Genomic DNA, 19351 nt, shown 5'->3' on the forward strand with positions numbered 1-19351 from the left:
CACTGACAGGTGGAGAGCCTACAGACAGGTACCCATTGCTCCGCCACTGACTGCTCTTGTCCTGTCCTCTCTGACTATCACTAAACTCTGAGCTTAATCATTAGCTTTTAGCTTAGCAGCACTCGTAATTGAGTAGGCTTTTGAACAATGCAGGAGAAATGTTGCAGACAGTTTATATTATCAGCCTGGGCCTTGTTGTAACAGTAAATGGGATGTGTTGTAAAATGTGTAATTTAAACTGTGTCTGTGTGAGTGAACATCTTACCCTGCGATGCGCGATGTGGGCAGCGGTTACAGCCACACGCGGCTACTGCTGCCAAGCAGCCCCGCCTGTTGGAAAGAGTGTGGGATATACCACTGCTAGGAATGGGAGGGGGGGACTAAATCTTTTAAGATTTAAATAGCACATTATTGCGCGATTATAATGAGCACCGCTTTCATTGTGCTTTCAATAAATACTACTGCATTGTTCAAAAATTATTAATTGTGTCTCAAATGATTCTAGGGGGGGTACAGCTTTACTGAAGGGGGAGTCATGTCCCCCCTGTCCCCCCCGGGATTTCCGCCCCTGCAAGCACTGGATTTCAGTGACTCCGGAGTGAGACCAAGTTGGCCAGAATTATTTCTTAATCAATTCATCACAAATAATTTATCAGAGCCTGGCCTCACTCTGAAGTTGTCAAAATCCGGCGGTTGGGCAGTGACTTGCGGCATCAGAAACCAACGAAAAAAGGGGTCCTTTAATGTCAGCATGATGTTTAATCAAGACAAAACAAGGAAGATGACGAGGAAGATGCTCCAGTTGCAACTTCTCAAATGGGAGGATTTCCTGCTTTTCTCAGTTTAACTCCTTTTTAAATCTTTGGAGTTTGGACTGTTGGTCAGCTAAGCAATCTGAAGACACACGCCTTGGGTTCTGAGAACATGTGATGACCAAACAATTAACCTATTAATCAATCATTAATCACTAGTTGCAAGCGTAATTCTTGTAAATGAATTTTTTGCGAACACCAAGTTTCAAAAAGCTCTCCAGATGTTTTCCTTGTAATGATGATGTAAGGTCAGAGTCTCATTTGTCCTCCTGCATCTGAACCCCCCTCTTTGAGTAAGAGCCCATAATTCTGTGCTACGCCCCTGCAAATGTGAGGTCACTGGCATCACTTGTTTTTAAGTTAAACCAGTAACTTCAGGGAACTTTCCAAAACACATTTTCCTTGGCAGCTCCGCTTTGTGTGGCGTTAGTAAAGAGGGACACCCCTCGGATTCATTCCTCCACCCTGCGTGGCCAAGTTATGGCAAGAATGCGGGGTGACGCTCTCATTTCTACATGACCGGGCAGCCCTTTCCTAATCGTCCCCAGCTCAGGCTGTTGAAGCTGTGACACATAACTGGTGATATTGAAACGGGGGGTGGGGGGGGGGGGGNGGGGGGGGGACTGATGAGGAGGAGGAGGAGTAGCACACTTCACCAAAACTTCCCGGAGTGACGCGCTGGCCGCCGCTCCTCCCCGTTAACAGCGACAAAAGAAAGTTCCCCCTTCTGACTTTTAATCCTCCTGATGTAGCCACAGTTTGACGGAGAGAGTCTCTTCAAGCCAGAAAGAAAGTTTGGACATGAAAACACTCAACTGATAGAGAGGTGAATCTTTTTCCTGTGCGGCATCATGAAGCCTCTGCTGCGCTCCAGCGTCCCTCTATGGACTCTTCTGGTCCTCAGCGCTCTCCTCAAGGTAAGAACGCTTTCATTCATTTAGGATACTTTACGCACAGAACTGACCCAGGTGGGTTTGCTCATGACAACGGGGCGCTTTGTTTGGGTGAAGAAGGTCACTTTTTATCCCGCTGCTGTGACTGCACCTGTTGCGCAGGTATGTGCTGTGCTGTGAGGCTGGTTCAGTCCTGTGGTCAGGAGCTGGTGCAGATCTGACTCATGAGAGAAGTTAATGGGAAAAATGATCAAGAGTTCATAGCAAGAAGTGTGTGGCTTACTTTAAGGAGAAGAATGGTCCTTTGTGAGTTTTAACTGGATTCAAATTTATGTCAGCAAGTCGTCTAATTAATACTCTGACAAGGGTAGAATACATTTACTCAAGTTCTGTGCTGAAGTAGGCTGCAATTTTGAAGTATTTGTACTTTAGTATTTTCATTTCATGCTTCTTTATATGTCCACTTCAATACATGTGTATGTAATCGGGCCATATATTGTAATTTTTACTACACAACTACATTTATTACTGGATATTTTGCAGATGTTGATCATTAATACACATATAAATCAACTACTACATGCTTAAATGCTGATAGGTTAAGCTGTCCAGAAATATATTATGCAAAAAATAGCTCCACCTTTACACAAAATTTAAGTGATGTAAACATTAATGCATCGCTAATTATAGACAAGTAATGCAGTTTATATCATTTAATGAGTGATGTTTACCTTTACTTATTTATTTTAAGTGTATTCTGATTCTAAAACTTCTGTACTTTTACGTGACTTAAAAGTAAAATTCCTGTATTTAAAATCTAACGCAGTACATCTATACTGCAGTATTGCTACTTTAACTTAAGCATAAGATCCGAGTACTTCTGCCACCACTGTACGCTGACCTTCGGCTGAAGAGGTTTAACAATGGGCTGTTTATTTTAATATGTGGAGAGCAAATATTATGTCTGATGATGTTGGATTTATTTGTGAAAATGAATATGCATTCTTTAGTAATGATAAAGTCCAGTACTTTATATTTGCTCTTAATTGGTCAGTTATTTGTTCAGGATCACACAGGTCAGTATCCAGTGACCTGACCTGTAGTGTGAGATGTGTTAAAAATGTCCCCCCCCCCCCAAACAAAGATTGCATAACAGTTGGACTGAGGCAGCCGCAGACCCACCTGTCCTCGTCCCGCTGGTCTTTCTGGAGAGAGACACAAACAGGAGAGAAAGGGTGAGAGAGGTTGAGAATGGCATGTGAGGATGTGTGTGGCCAACACAAAGGGGTCAGGAATGGAATGAGGTGCAGCTTAGTGTCCCTGTCACTCCTGTGGCCGCGACTCTGCGGTAACTTACCGGTTTATTAGGTTCAACTACAGTCTGATGGAATCCAATCCAGCAGACGGACGGACAGCGAGAGGTGTGGCGTGACCCCTGGTCATTTTGAAGACAGTGTTGGACTGTGTTAATAACTATAATGACTGACAACTTTAAATAGAATCGCAAAAAGTTAGTAATAATGGGAGGTGTTCCTTTTGAGGCCTGGTGCTGCCAAACATCTGATCTCAGGCTTTCACACCACAGATGACGAAGCACTTTATTTTGCCATAGCTGAAGTTTCTCTCTCCAACTACTATACCTGTGAAAACTTCATCACTGTAACACATTTAAAACCTGTATAACAGTGTGGAGAGTGTCCTATATATAGGATAATAATAATAATAATAATAATAATTAAAATTAAAATAATAAGACCATTTACAGTCAAATTTAAGCAGCCTCTGGTGGTCATGACTGTCCTCCCCCAAAAGCAGAAGTGGCAAAAGTGGTGTGACGGGTTTATACTGTGAAATATAAGTGAGTGGGTTTGTATTTTTGTACGTACAAAACGGAAAATATGTGACTTTGACACCAGACACGTTGAGTAACTTATCCCGCCAATGGTCAGTGACGATGGCTTCCTTTATCGATAACCACATTATTTGCCGCACCTTTCATCAGAAGGTCACCACAGAGGCATCAGATTAGAAAACAGAGGTGCTGACAAACAACTTATGTTCCTTTTTAGGTATGAGGACTTAAAGGAAACATTAATATTTTTAATATCTTCACGTGCGATAAAGTTTAATCATTTACAGTATATTCAGGGTGTGAGGTTGACTGGAACCAACGTAGCACCAATAATATTACACTTCCTGTCAGCAGATTTGGGGCTCAAAGTTCAGTTTATTTGAGCTGTAAGTACAAAAATTGTTAGAAAATCAATGTGAATAGGCCGAAATGTGTGTGTGTGTGTGTGTTTTTTTATTTAATTGGCCCATGTTTTGGGGCCTCTATTCCTGGATTGTTTTGTTCTGTCGGGGCAAAATGAAACTACGACATACACACGCAACAGGTGCAGAAATAGTTGTTATTTATTTAGCATGAAAGATCATTCGTGGCCTCGGAAATGAGTTTGACAAAGTAATCATGATGAAAACCGGGATGCTGAGAGCTCCAGAAAAAGCTCACTTGGTTACATCACTTTGTTTTATCTGTTCATAAGTTCAGTAATTCATTGTCATCTGTTGAAACACTCAGACATTCTCTGCAGAGCTGGCATCATGAGTGTGTTGGTATCAACGAGGAAGTAAAGTTGCTGTGTCTCATTGACCTCAGTCAACTTCTATGAAGAATACACATGTTGAGCAGAGATGAACACAGGCCACACGGTACACATGCAAATGTGAACCTGACACCAGCACAGTTGGTTTAATACTGTAAAGAGACGGGCTGTGACGAAGATAATTCTCATTGTGTCGTACAGGTATTTCAGAGATTGTTAATTAATGTTGTAAGAAAAAGAATAGATTTGAGGTCACTGAGCCTAAAGTTGTGGTCAGAGGTAGTGTCATTTAGTTAAAGGAAAACATCTTGGTCTCTATTTTCCCATGTGTTTGTATTTAAGTGAATAATGGGAACAACAATTTTTAAAAGTTGGCTCCAGTATTGAGCAAGAGAGGTGCAGCCGCAAAAACATGGTGTAATGTAACCACTCGGGGTAAAAATGCACCGTCGCTGTATGTCACTAAAAGTGCTTATTGTCTGAGTTTTGAGTAGAAAGGATGTAATTGCCAGTTTTGTGGGGTCTAACGGTAATAAGACGAGGAGTATGAAAAATTACTGTTGGCAAGGCGTAATAATCAAAGTAATAATTGCATGTCAGTGGCAAAAACAAGCACTCTCAGTGGGCCAACATCGACTTTGCGAACATGCCAGAGTGGTTACATTGCTGCCTGTTGGCCAGCTCCACCCTCGCTAAGTACTGGACCAGTTTCACAAATGGCTGTTCACATTACTCACCTAAGTCCTTATCACATGTGACAAGTATTGCTTGGAGACCTCGGGTAATTTGTACTAATTGCAGAGGTCTTCTTTGATCCCAATCTTGTGCGAATCTGCCAAGTAAAATTTCCACTGCAAATGACTCACCATATTTTGCCAAACACAGAGGTCATGTAATATTATAAGTCCCATACAAATCGGCATTGGTTCTGTTTCTTTAACCCACATTTAAATGAAAAGAAGAGGTTAATACTCCTGTTAAAATACTAAAGTTTCCCTTTAAGAGACCCGACAGTCAGGACTGTCTTCGTTTAGAGACAAAACCTGCTGCTCTTTTAGCATCTTGTCTTGATGGAATCAGAGATTATTAGAGGCCTGATTGTCTACTTTTGGATCCTTCAGGGATAAAAGTGCGATCAAATGACTTTTACGCACAGTGTCTGCTAATCTAAACGTGTCAAAGAGTTGTTTACCAAGCACAGGAAAAGCACATTTAAATGAATTATGGAAAGAAAACAAATGCATGTTACAGTGGCCACAAGAGACAAAGAGAGAGGGCCAGAGGCGTGTTGAGATAAGATCTTTTAATGGTCAGATGTTGTTGATGTCTGCACAGAGCAACACAATACCCAAGGTTCAAAGGGACAAAACATGTTGTGAGATTTTTCTTATTCTTCTCTTTTCCTTTATTGATTTTCCCCTTTCCGTCTCCTCATTGTCTTTTCTGCTCCTTTCTAGTCTCTTCATTACAGTTCTGTTTTTCATCTGGGTCCGAGAGTCAGTCGGCGCTGCTGTGCAGAATTTAGGAAGTGACTGTTTTGACGTGCGTTATACCTTTGTGCTCTTCATAGGTCATGGAAACTATAGTCAGAGAGGATGAGTTGCAGATCATACCTTGATAATATATGATACTTAATAATACCAGAGCCATTTATTTAGGGACAACAGCATGCATTTGCTTACAAAAACAGTACAGACTGGGACGTCATACAGATTAGTCTCTGTCGTCTTCAGAATGCATCAGATACCAAGTTTAGTTCACCTATGTCACAAGTTTAGATTTTAAAAAAACATGTAAATTAGGGAGAACAAAGGAAGTTTTAGTAGAAAAAGAGGAAATAGTTTGCTTCCCTGAAAAGAAATGTTTGCATACTGACATTTTCCATACTGAACGCATTAAAAATATATTAATACTCCAGTCAAAAACACAGCACAGTCTGTGTGTTTACCGCCTGTCTGCAGTGAGTGTTTCTTATAAAGTGGTCTGTTTAGCTTTTATCCAAGTTTCAGTTCCCCTTTAAAAAGATATTTTTAGATTGTGACTCCATAATTAAGTAGCTGTGAGAGAGTGATAAGCTTCTGTTCACCATCGTACACCTAATGATGCTGTGACAAAAGTTCACCTGCTTGCAAACTCTTTTAGTTTTCTAGTCTAATATTTATCTGGTGAATAATAATTATCATATTGGTACATTACTGTTATAATCACATTGTCACTGTTTGTTGTACAGTATCGTTTCTATAGTCTCATCCAGGTCTTAACATAATCCATGCAGCCTTCTATCCCTCCAGCTGGTTAATCACATTTAACACCACTGTATCTTTAAATAACTTAACTGGATCTTTCTTCTATACAGCTGCTCAGATCTTAACAGTCTTCTTCATATTTGAGTTTATTAGACTCCTGCTCAGGTTGTAATTAGGTGGCGCTATAATGGGATAACACTCTATAATTAGGCAAAATAGTTGAAAACACCTGTGCAGATGTGCAAAGGATGCCTTTAAAACAAAACCATTTCCCACTTTTTTTACAGTGTACATGTTGTAGTTTTATTATTGACACTTGCATGTGAGAACGGCACAGTTATTTACATTATACTTAACCGATTTACTGGTTTAATTAATATGTCTGTTATCTGTTTAATCACGTATTCAATATTATTCCATACTCTACTCTGTTTGTCTATTCCCCTGCTGAACCTTATGTCCCCATGAGGATTATTAAAGTTTCATCTGCAAGTGTGCCTTATTGAATTAATATATAAGACTAAATTAAATAGAAGTGGTACATTAACATCTTAATGCATAATTCAGTTTTCAATACTGACTCCTTTAATGATTCTGTCCTTTCTCGTGGGCTCTTCCAGTCTGCAAAGCATGTAAAGGCTCTTCTGCTTGAAATAACACGTCCATTCAGCAGTTAATAAACCGTGCGTCTTTTGACTCGAATTGAGGAGCTTTTCACGACATATTTGTGGCCATCGCACACTGGAAATCAGTTTGAAACGGGATTAAATATAGCCCCCCCAAAAAATAAAGCATGGTTTGTTAGGCGCAGTCTAGAGTGAGAGCGTGCAAAGTCACAGCTTGACACATCAGTGACCCAGGAAAAGTACAACACTTTGCATGATTCTGGAGCCTTTCTCTGTTCCCACTGTCTGTATCTGTCGCTCTCTCTGTGTCTGTCTGTGGCCTCCTGACAGCGCGCAGAAATGAGAGAATGGTGACTTTGCTATCAGTGGGAGACATCTTGGAACAAGGAAATGTGACGTTTTCTAACACTTACAAGCACTGGCCTGTCTGTGGACTGTGTCTCTCTGGCTGGCAACTCTTCTAATTCCTTGCGCTACTATAAAATGTGGATGACGTGTGATGACTTCATGACGTCTGATCAGAACACAAGCATCCCTCTCCAAAATGTGTTCTCGCTGTATCCAGATTAGAAAGCTTGCATCTCATTATTGATTTAAAGTGCAAATGTCAAGTCTTCTTTTGTGGAGTATTGCACCCTCCGCCCACTCCCCCCCCCCCCCCCCCCCCCGCTCTCNTATTGCACCCTCCGCCCACTCCCCCAACCCCCCCTCCAACTGTATCAAGACAGTCCAGTTTCAAATTAACATCCCCAAACATGCTGCCAAAGGACCAGGGTTACAACTGGAAGCTCAGCGTGTACAAGATGAATTACAAAGAGTCACAGTTCCCCAGTGCATGTAAATGAGATGCCAGCTCCTCTCTCGGTCTCAAAGGCCTTATTGTCAGCAGATCATTTAAGCAAAGGCCTCTGAGCGAGTCATGGTGAGGCAAGGGTGTAGAGGGGATGAAAAATTACTATTTTTCTCTTGTTTCATTTGTCTGTCCATCACTCAGTCATACCACCTTTCCATATGCAGCACCAGAGTGCTTCACGAAAGATTTTTATTGCCCCATTAATATAAAATCACCATATTATAGGCTATCTGTGGCATTTGTTGGTCAATGCTTGTTTTCTGGATTAAAAGAATAGATCTGTAACTAATAGCTCTCAGGTGATCAATGCAATCTGCCAATGTGCATCACAACTATTTTTTTGCAATTTTAACTTGCCCCCGTTCACAGACAAAAAAAACCCCCCACATGTATAAATATAGCAACAAGCATCAAAATGTTTGAGATAAGCTGCTGTGAACTGGGTTCTGCTTAAAACTAGTGAAATTGTGTAGCTACTCCAGTCCACTTGGTAATGCACCTCTAGCTGGTTTGCCAATCTCCAATATTAATAAACACTAACTAAGAACACGCTGCAGAGAGAGTAGCAGCACCACAGTCTGCAGGACAACTGACCAACTGTGTTTTATATTTCTCGTGTCGCCTCTTTTATTTCGTCTCGTCACCCCAAAAAACACATGAACTTTCTAGTAAACAAGCACAACGTGTGCCGTGTGCATCTCCTCCGTGTTGCTGGTGCTTAGCTTGGCAGTAAATTGCACACAGCTTGTCAGACACTAGTGGCTCCATCGTACACGTGCAACGTTTTTTGCGTGCTCAAATGCCAGAGCGAGTTCAACTTTTGGAACGCAGCAGCTTGCACTCATGTCACGTGACGAAGAACAACCAATCACAGCTGACAGATATGTTTCTCCTCTTCCGTATCAGTCTGTGGTAAATATGGAAAAGTTGATCACTTGATCATTGATCAACCTCAGACGCAACCTGCCGTTGCGCTCTTGAAAGCTGGCTCAAAAAGCCACAAAAGAAGCGCCCGGCGCCTGACTTCACATTTTCCAGGCAATAGACGCGGTATGTGTACGGACCCTTAGCCTTTTCATAAACAAACATAATTTACTGTTGATGATGTTGTCATAACTAATGCAATGTGAGTTGGATTTAGAACTGTGACGCCGTCAGTGCAGGTTGTTGATAGGCTACTTTACGTCAAAATTTCAAATGTGGGTTCAGCTGGTTTGCATGAAATCAAAGCAGTTTAAGCTTGTACACCTGACTGGTCCAGCAAAACTGGAAATCAACCCGTCTAGTTCAGACTGAAGTATCTCAACAACTGTTGGATGGAGTCCATGAAATTTTGTACAGACATTTATGATCCCCAGAGGATTTATCCTGATGACTTTGGAGTTCTCCTTTGGACTTTTCCTGCAGTGCCACCAGCAGGTTAATGTTATTCTTTTTCTTTTTTTTTAAAGATATTTTTTGGGGCATATTGGCCTTTAATTGATAGGACAGACAAGCATGAAACGGGGAGAGAGAGAGGGAGGGACATTCAGCAAAGGGCCACAGACTGGAGTCGAACATGGGCCGCTGCAGCAACAGCCTTGTACATGGGGCGCCTGCTAAGCCACTAAGCCACCAACGCCCCAATATTATTCTTTTTTAGTGAAACAACTATCTGACAGATTGCCACAAAATGTGATACAGATATTCATGTTCCCTCGTGATGAGATCGAGCGTACTGTTCAGGATCAAGTGGAGAAGCAGCCTATCCAAGCATACACTAAACATGAAAAAGGACATGTGTATCTGTAGTTTCTTTAAAAATAATTTAAGGGTAGCAGTGGCACCTTTAAACATGAAGAAGCCAGTTACTAATAATACAAAACCTACAGTCTGCTTTCCCTTCCTTCCCCGCAGACCAACACACATCACACCCCACGCTCCTCTTTAACACATTTCAAGCTTCACACTGATCACACTTCTATGATCAGTCTAATGTTCCAGCCCTCTGTGTCCAGAATCTGTGGGTGTGGGCTACGTCTGCATTCGTGCACATCTTCCTCCTGTTGCATGGCCAGCCCAGCGGCATTAAGAGGAAGCTATGATGGCAAGTGCATTGTACTCAGATGGGTATCTGCAGCCAGCAGCTCTGCCCTCTGCACAGCGCTGGGAACAGTAAATACTACGTCACTCATTTCCATAGCCTCTGATGTGGCCTGCGATAGCAGCGGCAGGACTGTGGTGTGGGAGGCTGATACTGTACCTGGAGACCAACACACTCATAGCTAAAGCCGTCATGCGCTGGGAGTTTTTGGAGGCAGTGGTTATTTTTAGACACGGCTATCGGCATTTTTTTTTCTCTTTTTATGATTCATGTTCCTATAGTATTCCACAGGAGGACGCTCATTTTGGATTTCTCTTGTGGAGTTTTGTGCCATTTGTGTTCTCACAGACACTATCACCCTCAAAAGCTATATGATATACCACTGTATAGAGAATACAGATATATAAAACACTCACACCTAAAGGGATCATCCTCATGTAATAAAAAAAAGAATAAATCAGCAGATGTGGTACAGGGAAAAATTAGAATTACAGTATTTAAATTCAACTAACTTACATGTGTGTAGCTATGTTGCTGCTGTCCTGGCAGAAAGATGACAGCACCAAAAAAAGAAAGACATATTTTAATGAAGTAGGGGACTATAGATTTAAATGACACTGATAAAAAAGACCTCCACAAGTATGTGAATTTTACAAAAAAACTGAATCTTGGGTCTCCAGATTTTGACATAAAGTGTGTTATAGCGTACTTTAATTTCTTCTTTTATCTCCAGAAGTTTGATTTATAGGGTAGGATAGCAGTGGCACGGTGGTGCAGTGGTTAGCATTGTCACCTCAGAGCAAGAGGGCTCCAGGTTTGAGCCTGGGGAAGGGGGTTTGAACCTCGAGGTGCGGTAGCCCTCTTGTCGTGTCAGCATGGGATTTCTCAGGGTACTCCAGCTTCCTCCCACAGTCCAAAGACATGCACATCAGGTTACTTGGTGACTCTAAATTGCCCGTAGGTGTGAATGTGAGTGTGAATGGTTGTCTGTGTCAGCCCTGTGATAGTCTGGTGACCTGTCCAGGGTGTACCCCGCCTCTAATATCAGCCGGTGTAGGCTCCAGCCCTCCCACGACCCCCAACAGGATAAGCAGTTACGGAAAATGAATGAATAAATATTAGCACCAACATTTTCAAAAACATTTCCTCTGTAGGTTCTTTTTAAATACATTTATGTCTGAAATGATAAGACCATTACGGAAATTCAGGGTTGAATGCATGCATTGTGGTATTAAATATAGGTCTAATATTAATAATGGTCTGGGCCTTTATTCGTAACGACAGTACTGAAAGAGAAGTACTGATCGCTAGAAATAAATGAAAAAAAAAAAAATGCTTCTGTAATTTTGGTGAACTGACCTTTTCTCTTGTAGTTAGTGCTCATAGCCTTGTTGCTCAGGAGAGGTCTAGGTCACATATTGCCCTGACATTGTGCGTAATCTGAAGCAAAGATCTCAGTGTTGCATAGCAGAGTCAGTCATCTGAGGAAACTTTAATACATGACCAATCATGGTCTCACATGACTGAATTTAAGTTAGAATACAAATTTCTATTCAGTGACACAGCAAGCTGCAAAACCATGTATCGGTATATGAGAAAAACAACCTTAAGGTACAAATAGGTACAATGAGAACATTTCATATGGCACACTACAGGGGAAGCAGTAAAGTCCGTTGAGTGATGTTTTGGCAACAGCAATGCTTTATGTGAGCCTAGACCAGTTAAAGTGAGACAAACGTTGATTTATCAGCCGATGTCGTGTGGCTCTTATCTTCCTTTATTTGAGCTTAATGAGCTGGGAGTATGAGGTACAGCATAATGCTTAATTTAAGAGTCCTTTATGGTGTTCACGTCTATTATCAGTGGTCTCTGGGTGGGCTCAGGAAGTAACAGGAAGTTATGTTAGAACAGAAACAATGAGTAGGTCGCTCACGAGCTACTGAGGCAATGAACTTTAAATAGAGAACAAGCTGCCAATTTTTTTTTTTTTTTACTTATATAGGCTGACAGAAGAAAGTGAGAATCGGCACTCCCCGAAAATCTCACCTCACATCATACATGATGTTCTCATCAGGAGATGAACTTGTATATTTTGAAATGGAGAGCAGAATACACAGACAAAGCTCATTTACTTTGCTGATATTTGTTGTGCAGTCACACCGATCACAATGATGGTGGATGACTTTAAACACATGCGGAGATGTTAGTTGAAAACATGCAGTATTACTGATCAAATAGTATATAGATCAAAATTAGACCTCCAGTGAGGCTGAAGTATGTGGGGAATCACTGAACTCCATGACCTTACAACAATAGGCTTGTTTGAGACAAGTCAGGCATTTGTGTCTGACTTGATCCCAAATTTCTCTGATGTGGATATGATGCACACATGGGCAATGACAGATGATAGATTAGGGAGCCACAGTTCATAGGTTCAGGCGTCTCAGTTGCTCGCCATCAACTACTACAAGACCCAGGGCGTGATGGGAAACACTTAGCTGTTGCCTGATCAGAAAGCTGATTGGCTCTTAGTTTGGTGCAACACCCCCACCTGGAGTCGTCTTACTGATGGACATTGTAGACAAAAATCAAAGCTGCCATTCCTTGGACTTTACCAGGTTAGGTTTTTTTTTTTGGATGTGTGTTTATGGCATGTGATCAGGTGGGCACCACAATTTGCAAAACTTGAATGCTGGCACTGTTTTGTATTATATTTTGTTATAGTCTCGTCACACATACATTATGAATTTCATTTTTTTTTAAATTTTATATCTACTTTTTCAAAGTAGCTTTACATAACAGTAAAGCTATAATTAGACAACTTGTCAATTATGGACACTTTGTCAGTGATGTTGGCATGAGACACCAAACCATAGAGCTACCTTTCGCTGGGGCGGCAGTAGCTCAGTCCATAGGGACTTGGGTTGGGAACCTGAGGGTCGCCTGTTCAAGTCCCTGTCCGGACCAAAATATGGAGCGTGGACTGGTAGCGGGAGAGGTGCCAGTTCACCTCTGAGCAAGGCACCAAACCCCCCAACCGCTCGGAGCGCCTGTCATGGGCAGCCCACTCTGACATCTCTCCACTTAGTGGATGTATAGGTCCAGTTTGTGCATGTGTGTGTTTGGACCTGTGTGTAATTGACAACAGAGTGAAAAATTGAATTTCCCCTCGGGGATTAATAAAGTATATATAAAAAAATATATATATATATATATATAATGTATGTCTACTACTACTACTGTCTACTGTATACTACCATAATATAAAGAGCAAGACCATCCCTGTGGAGGGCGGAACGGTGCTTGATGGGTCAAACAAACTCCGGACTTTCACCTGGGAACCCACAGTTCATTTCCTGTGTGAATTTTAAGCCAAACCATGTTGTTTTTTCTAAACTTAACTGTGTTGCCTAAACCTAAACATGGACTTTGTTGCCTAAACGTAAGGAAATAAACCATAAAATGAAGTGTTTTACCATTGTTAGTTTGATTTGAAAAAGACTAAATATATGTAAAGAGTAGAAACTGTACATTGCCATTCCAAAACAAATGCAGGAGGGTGCGTTATATCTTGATGTGTAGGTCCACTGATAAAGAGGCAGTATTTGACAAGTTGGGATGAGAATTTGTTGATGTATCTCTATGGTTGCTTTGCTGTACTTCAACTTTATCTAGTGTGAAGTAATAGTTTGCTTGCAAAACTATGCTTTTAAAGTAGCTTCCCCTACACTGCACGGGGGTTATAATTCAACAATAATAATAAAAAACAAATATAGGTGAAGAGTCACTGGCACTGACGAGACAGCTGAAAAAGCTGCTACACGATATAGGAAAAAGTCAAATACAAATAGGAACAGAAAAATCAATAAAGTAAAGGAAAATACCGTCCACAATATCATGCATTTCCCCATTTCTTCCTTGTGAACATTGTTTTGTGTCACTGATCATCAAGACACACACACACTCACATATTTGGTTTGAGTCAGAAAACATGATTTTGCAGAAACTTCATCTGTAGAGGCATCCACTTTCTCCACTCAGCAAGTCAACAAGGGCACCACCAGCAGGTCCTCCACCTTGTGCAACTTTGCGTAATTCAAGTAGCAGAAATGAATTATTGTGCGTCTCCCCCTCTCCGTGTACATTTTTGTTCCAAGTTATCAGATTTTGAGGAGCTAAGGTTAAATGGGCTGATCCCTGAGCAAACAGCTTTAAAGGTGATTTCTTGATTGTTATTGGGCCTGAGTGTTATTATGGAGGAAGGAACTGGGGCGTTATCAGGAGGCGAGCAGTGAAGGCAGACTGTGAGGAATGAAAGGGAATCAGAGAGTGACAGGCTGGCTGCCTTTAGGGTTGATGTAATGTTTATATAGTGGTCAGTACAGCCATTTCCTCCTCCTCCCCATGCAGACAGGCCCGGGCCCAGTCAAAGGGCACAGATACAGTACATAGGGCAAAAGGGTCATTGGCTGAGTCCCTGCCAAGTATGTTTCACAATGAACATTAAGTATTGCTCCTCAAGTGAAAGTCTAATAGTTACAAGAAGTAATGCTGGAGAACTTCTAGGAACTGAGTGTCTCCAAACTGTGAGCTGTGTGTACCAACAAGCAGCAACATTCATTTCCTCCTTCTCTTGTATTGGCTTATAAGCTGATACCAGTGATTTCACACACCAGTTTACATAAAGCACCATCATGACCTACCCAGTAGTCCAAGTCATCCCGTCAGGTCCTGAGATAAGGGAAAGACTAGAGCTGAGGGTAAAGCAGGAAGGGAGGATGTACAGATGGGTGGAGACGAGTCCCAGTAGATGCATAAAAAAATGACGTGCATTATTTGAACTTCAGTATTTCTGGGGCAGTACAGTTTTTCCCAAATGGGACTTTGAGCTTGAGTTATTTCTGCTCTCTGAGTCAGTGCCAAGGCATAATGGCTTGAGACGTTTGTTTTGTTTATTTAGTCATGAAGAAAACAAGTGATACTTGGGAAGAGCGCCAAGGGAAATAAAGCATTTGGGAATCATAGCTCAGAGAAATCCCATCTCCAGAGGTCAGCTTAACATGAATATTCGTATGAAAACATGAGACTGTCATACTTGGCTTTCACACACTGGTATGTGACCTTTACCATATTCTGAGGAGATGGAGGAGGTTTAGTTTGTCAGACTGCAAGAAGGTTTATATCTGGAGCCGGCAACAGCTGCTGTAAAGCTCAAGCTTGGTCCTATGTATGTAATGTGTTTACTAAGTTTATGTACCACTAAATTAAAATGCCTTTCACCACACAAACTACTTTTTAAATGGAGCTTACTAAATATAAACACCTACCAAATACTAAGTGTAGGGCTATCTGTTGTTGTGGTTTGGAGTTCATTCTTGAGCTCAGAAACAGTAGTTGAGAAAACCGTCTCACCACAAGGTCCTGTTGGATGGATTACTGAATCGGCCTACCAGGCACAGACCCAGGGCCCAGAGAGTCAGGGGGTCCCCCCTGGCCTTCACCTGCAAAATGTCACCAGATAGAGACTCAAAGTGACCATTAAGAGATGCAAAATAACTACAGAAGAGACAAAACAACCATAAAGAGACACAAAACAACCCAAACAGACACAAAACTACAAAAATATGCATAACAAACAAAACAACAACAATGAAAAAGAGGCAAATCCACCACAAAGTCTTTGTGTCCTGCTCCTATGTATTCTCTCATAATATGACCATGGGTACAGTAGCTGTTCTAGAGCTTTTGATCACATGATCGTCATCAGCAGGTGTTTGCACAGTTATGAAAATTTTAGATGTTCAAATTTCCCTTTTTTCCAGATAAGTTTAGAAAGCGTCACTCTTTGTCAGCGTCATGATGATAACTCTATTAAACTAATCACAATACCCATTTTTAACTTAATTTATCTGAACAAACAGTTAAACACAGCACTTTTGTTTTTGCTCCCATTTTTCACAGGTTTACCTTAAAGATCTAAAACGTTTTTATCACTCTATCTCTTTAATTTTGGTCACAAATTTGTTAAAATCCGTGTTAGTGAGCACTACTTTCTCCTTTTCTAAGATAATCCATCCACCTGATGGAGTATGGCATATCAGGATGCTGATTAAATAGCATTAATCACACAGGTGTGCCTAGGGATGGTCACAATAAAAGGATACTTTAAAATCTGCAGTTTTATGTCACAACACACTTCCACAGAGTGTGCTATTGACATGCTGACTGCAGCAATGTCCACCACAGCTATTGCCTGTGAACTGAATGTCCATTTCACTACCATAAGCTGTCTCCAGTGTCGTTTCCATGAATTTGGCAGTACATCCAACCAAGACCACGTGTACCCACACCAGCTCAGGACCTCCACATCCAGCATTGTCACCTACTGATTGTCTGGGACCAGCCACCCGAATAGCTGATGCAAAACTTGGTTTGCACAATTGAAGAATTTCTAAACAAACGATCTCAGGCAAGCCTCTCTGTATGCTCATCATCCTCACCAGGGTCTTAACTTGACAGCAGTTTGTCATTGTAGACGACCGGTGAGGCTGGTTGGATTTACTGCCAAAGTCATTGAAATGACATTGGAAGTGGCTTATGAAAGTGAAATGAGCATTTAGTATAAAGGAAACAACTCTGGTGGTCATTCCTGCAGTCAGCCTCAAAACTTATGACATATGTGGTATTTTGTTCTGTGATCAAACTGCAGACTTTAGAGTGGCCTTTAATTGTAACCATCCCAAGGCATGTGAGACCTGTGTAGTAATCATGCTGTTTAATCAGCATCTTAATATGCCACACTGGTGGATGGATTATCTTGGAGAAGTGCTCACTAACACAGATTTCAACAAATTTGTGACCAAAATTTGTGAGAACTATATCAATTGAGCGCATGAAAAAACTCGTAGATCTTTCACAATCAAAAGTGTTGCGTTCAAATTATGTGGCATGTGAAAAAAACAGAAAAAAAATATGTTAACCCACTATGTGTAAGATTTTAAAGTGTGTGGGCATGATTAATATCAATTGTCACACCTGTGCTTTTTGTGTCACGACAAGTTCAGATGTTTGTCCTGAAAAAGGTCTGCCTCAATAGGCTGGTGTGTGTGGCTAACATATTAGCAAACAATTGCCTATGTGCACACCCTGCCAAGACAGAGAAATATTTGCCATTTATTTGGAGTCATGTTTTCTGTCCACCTGATGAATGTAAGTCCAGTGTTTACTCTCCTCTTTGCTTTGTTTTGCTCTCAACCAACTCCTGAGAAAAATATGTGGGTCTTTAGCAGCTAACTTAAGTGTTTGACTTGCTAGTTAGCCTCTCCTGCTAGCTAACGTAGCTTGTCTTTTTGCAGTTTGGTGCTGGACATTTCTTACATACACACTGTCGTGTGTTTATCAAAACTTGGAGCTGAAAATGTCTGCTTGCTTACGCTGGAAATGGTTGTAAGGAGAGGGAAGAGTGAACCATTTGGGTAACTTGCAAACCATCTCAAGCTAAGCTAATGACAGGGTTTGATACGTAAAAGAGGCTAATAGCTAACGTTAAAACTGCAGAGTTTGGTGATAATTTTCTGTGGGTTCATTTAGGGAAGTAACCTCCTTCATCTTAAACACTCATCTAAATTATTTAAAATCAGAACGTTATCTTTTGCAATGGTTGTGTTTTTGAAGTTTAGTTAGCTTAGCATGTGAAGCTGCGCTAACTGCACTTTGCAACTGCAGTCCTCACTGCTTGATGCCATTAAATCTAACACACTGTTCCTTTAATCTACTCAATGTATTCAGTGTTTAGCTTCCAAAAAAATTAAGTAACAATAGTTATAAGCACAGATATATTTCATTTTTGATACCTATTTTTTAATAAAAAAAGTGACAGTGAGCTTTACAAATGTGGACATTTGAACTGTCAGTGGCGATCATTACTGCTGTGGGGTAACTTTTGCATCTTAAAAACCATCTTCTACGGTGGTAAAGTGTGTGTCACTAAATTACATAAAGTGTGAAAAGCGCCCATTTACCCATTAACAATCTCTCTGACAGGGCGTTAGTGTGAAGCTCAGCCACGCTACAGTAACACCCTGCACAAACAGCAGAAATATAGTCATGCAGATACTTCCTCATACGAGCTGTTCCTGTAACAAAATCCACCTAGAGCGATAGGGTCTTTTCACACTATCTGATAATTTGAAGTAATGGTTGGTTGACTGGTTAATGTTTAAGGTTTCAAGAGGACTTCCAAGAGTGAACGATAAAACACACACAAGATTTATATTCCATTTAAATGTATGCCATTCTTGAACTTATAATGATGTGTCTTAGCAGACAGTATTTTCTATTATACTGACCTTCTCATACACTGTAAACACCTTAATCAGATCCTCAAAGCGTACTGAACCCTTGAACGTCTCGTGCACCGCTTTGTGGCACCGCTGTACTTCAGACAGAAGAATAGAGTCCCAGAAGAGTGGAAGGAAGGGAAGGGTCACTGTTGTGAATAGAAAGAGAAAAATTAAGGAGAGGACACTAGTCTCCAGGGACTGGTGGGTAAAATGGGCAACTTTTGATGCAGAATGGACCTTTTCGTTCTCTGTTTCCTGGTCTGACGATGTTTGAGTTGCTGGGCCTTTTCTCTTCTGTTCTATTCCATATAACATTTCTAATGCAAAGTTGCAAATTAGCATGCCTAAAATTAAGTCCAATGTTGCCAAAACATGTTGCACAATATTTAAAATGTTAGTATATTTTGAATATGAGAAAAAAATACAACAGATTTACACTTTGCTGCTTTTATCACCCAACTAAAACAAAGGCAGCAACACAGCAACCTTCTAATAAATCCTTTCGCCACAATAGTTATTGTGACATCCAGCTGAAGTGAAGAATCATATAGTTGATTATTGTGTTTGAAGATTGTTTTTGTAACAAACACTGACGTATTTAATAGCATACAGCCTGATTAGATCCCACATGATGCGGTACTGTGGTGAAGTCTATTCTTTCATTATCAGGAGTTAATGATTGACCCCGTCGGTTATCTTTGTGGCGGAGAGAATGATGCAGGTTTGAGCAGTGATGCCATGTGTTTAATGTTTAGCTGTGTGGTAAACAGACTGAAAGGCAACATGTCAGCCAGTGACTCAGGGCTGATTGAGTTTTGGCTAATAAGTAATTCTGAATTCTACCTGTGTGTTTAGTCCTGAAACACAGATGGTAGAAATACACAATTGGA

At 41.0% G+C, this 19351-nt stretch overlaps 1 protein-coding gene across 9 annotated transcripts in view; it reads left to right on the forward strand.

Annotated features, from left to right (window-relative positions):
* The first annotated feature begins 1531 nt into the window (after window positions 1-1531).
* The window catches only part of ptprja (protein tyrosine phosphatase receptor type Ja), a 43408-nt gene continuing 25588 nt past the window's right edge, over window positions 1532-19351 (forward strand). For 8 of the 9 annotated variants that reach the window (XR_007571770.1, XR_007571773.1, XR_007571771.1 and 5 more), the window contains exon 1: window positions 1532-1729. Coding sequence is in view for 5 of the 9 variants with exons in the window: in XM_050072128.1 (XP_049928085.1) it covers window positions 1664-1729 (66 nt within the window). In the remaining 4 variants the exon portion in view is untranslated. The remainder of the gene's footprint in view (window positions 1730-19351) is intronic. The other variant, XM_050072133.1, reaches the window with a different exon arrangement.

This window comes from Epinephelus moara, chromosome 20 (genome assembly GCF_006386435.1).
Source record: "Epinephelus moara isolate mb chromosome 20, YSFRI_EMoa_1.0, whole genome shotgun sequence".
Taxonomy (NCBI): domain Eukaryota; kingdom Metazoa; phylum Chordata; class Actinopteri; order Perciformes; family Serranidae; genus Epinephelus; species Epinephelus moara.